Source organism: Cynocephalus volans, chromosome 6 (genome assembly GCF_027409185.1).
Source record: "Cynocephalus volans isolate mCynVol1 chromosome 6, mCynVol1.pri, whole genome shotgun sequence".
NCBI lineage: Eukaryota > Metazoa > Chordata > Mammalia > Dermoptera > Cynocephalidae > Cynocephalus > Cynocephalus volans.
In genome coordinates, this window is record NC_084465.1 from 13,311,314 (window position 1) to 13,313,829 (window position 2,516).

Consider the following 2,516-nt stretch of genomic DNA (forward strand, 5'->3'; position numbering starts at 1 on the left):
ACTCCTAGCAACACTCCAAGGAGTGGAGATGCTGTAAGGAGCTGTTTAGAGAGGCCTGGAGTGGATTGGGGAGTCCAAGGAGGGGCCAAGGCGCCCCAGTGGGACTTATTAGAACCAGCCTGGGGGAGGGTCTTCTAGGGCACAAACCACAAGTGTACATCCACGGTTGGAATTATTCTCTAATCTCTATTCTGAAGTAGGGAGATTCTGAGTTCAGTCCCTTTGCGACAGGAAACTTAAACCTTGGGAATTGCAACATCTCAAAATTACATGTTTTCTATGGTGTATCAAACTGACACAGCTTTTAACTATGTAGGCAGTGGTTTTTTAAATCTTTCCAGATTTCTGTGATCAAATTGGTTACGTGTTTAAAACTTTGAGACAGAAAAATTACATTGATTTAATGCAGTGTGCAAATAGAAGAAAATGTATACAGAATCATATTTTTATTAAGCTTAAGTTTAGAAGATTGTGAAATTGCATGAGGTCATCCCCTGAAGCTTATCTAGGATTGTTGATCCTAAATGAAGGAGATCTGTAGATTATCTCCAAATGATCCACTATTGGAAAGGAGACACAGTGACCCTCACTTTCTGTACCCGAATAAAGCACAGATTCTCACAGGTCAACCTAGGGCAATATACTCAGACCTACATCCTCTTTAGAGGCTCACCTTGCATTAAAGCAAAAAAAAAAATCATTCTGGCCTAGATGGTGGTTGCAGGATGTATTAACAATGAGTCAATCTAGATCAAGATCTCCTGTTCCAGGAAACTGTTAATAAGTGTTACAAAAAATACTTTATGTGATCAAATAAGTTTGAAAACACTGGCTAAAAACTGGAATAGAGTTCTTGATGAAAGAAATTTTTGCAGCTTTCACTACACTGCTATTAATTGCAAGCCCTATAGTGAGGCATCTAATATACAATAACTCTCAAACTTATTTGACTACAGAATTTATTTTTGAAGTCCTCTTGAGGAACTGGTGTTTTGGGGAAAACATTCTGGAAGATATGGGGCTGGATCTTGGCTTGATGAAGATATTATAAAGTGTATTGTTCTGTATCTGTGGCATCCAAATCCTGGTCCTGGTGTGGACTACTTGCACTGCAATCTGCTGTTGATAATATTTGAAGACATGGATTTCTAGAATTTATCCCACATCTACTGAATCAGTCATCCAATGGTAGGGCAGGAAATAGCTCTATTTTAAATTAGTGTCTCAGGTAATTTACATGCTGAGTTGGATTAAGAACATTTTAAAATAAGAACTTGCGAGGTCACTGTTAACCATGATGCCATAATCTTTTCATTAAGCTCTCTGTATCCCCAGCACTCCCTTCAAAGTATTCTTCACTTCTGAGTTCCTCAGACCGTAGATCAGGGGGTTGAGCATGGGATTGAAAAGGCTGTGAAACAGCAGGAGATATTCTTTCTGCTCCTTGAGGTTCCCGTATCTGGGTCCAACATACATGATAATGGCTGTGCTGTAAAAGAGTCCAACTACACAGAGGTGAGATGAGCAGGTGGAGAAGGCTTTTCTTTGACCTTCCTTTGACTGGATCCTAAGGATGGCATAGAGAATGCACATATAAGAGACTACAATTGTAGAGAAGGGTCCCACCAGCACTGAAATTGCTCCAGCCAAGACCATGTTCTCATTGATGTGGGTATCTGCACAGGCAAGTTTGAGAACAGCCATGATTTCACAGAAAAAGTGATTGATTTTCTGGCGCCTACAGAAGGGTAAAGGTAGAAGTAACACTAGATGAATCAAGGACAGAAGGACACCGAGGGTCCAAGAAGTCACTGCCAGGGTGGTGCAGACTCTCCAGCTCACGATGGCAGAATATCGGAGGGGGTGGCAGATGGCCACATACCGATCATAGGACATGACCACCAGGAGGAGACATTCAGTGTGAGCAAAAGCCAAAAAGAGAAAGGTCTGAGTCATGCAGCCAGCGAAGGAGATGGGCTTGGCTGGATTCAGGAGGTTCACTAGCATCTGGGGCACCGTGTTGCAGGCATAGGCGATGTCAACGACGGCCAGGTGTGAGAGGAAGAAGTACATGGGGGTGTGCAGTCTGGAGTCCAGAGAGATGAGCCCCAGGATAACCCCATTCCCCAGCAGGGTGAAGGCATAGAGCAGAGAGAAGAGCCCAAAGAGAAGCGTTTGAACCCTTGGGTCCAGGGGAAATCCCAGTAGGATGAACTCTGTGATGGACGTTATATTGTGTCCCATATCCTTATGACAAAGGAAACTGAGTTAGTGTTCATGGTTTAAGAAAAGTGTTTAAAAACAGATTTATGTTTTTTGATACCCTTTTGTGTGGTATAAAAGTGTTCAGAGATAGTTGCAGTGAATTTTTGTGTTGTTAAATGAATGTTTAAAGACTATTTACAATCCTAAAAGAAAATTTATATATATATATATGTATGTATGTATGTACATATATATATATGTATGTATGTATGTACATATATATATACAAATATACACATATATACATGTTT

General features: G+C 40.9%; 1 protein-coding gene across 1 annotated transcript; it reads right to left on the minus strand.

The window, feature by feature from the left end:
• Positions 1-1,314: 1,314 nt before the first annotated feature.
• LOC134380152 (olfactory receptor 2A7) lies at positions 1,315-2,244 on the minus strand. The gene has a single exon (XM_063099728.1). The coding sequence runs from the start codon at positions 2,242-2,244 to the stop codon at positions 1,315-1,317; it is 930 nt and encodes a 309-aa protein (XP_062955798.1).
• Between the last annotated feature and the right edge of the window lie 272 nt (positions 2,245-2,516).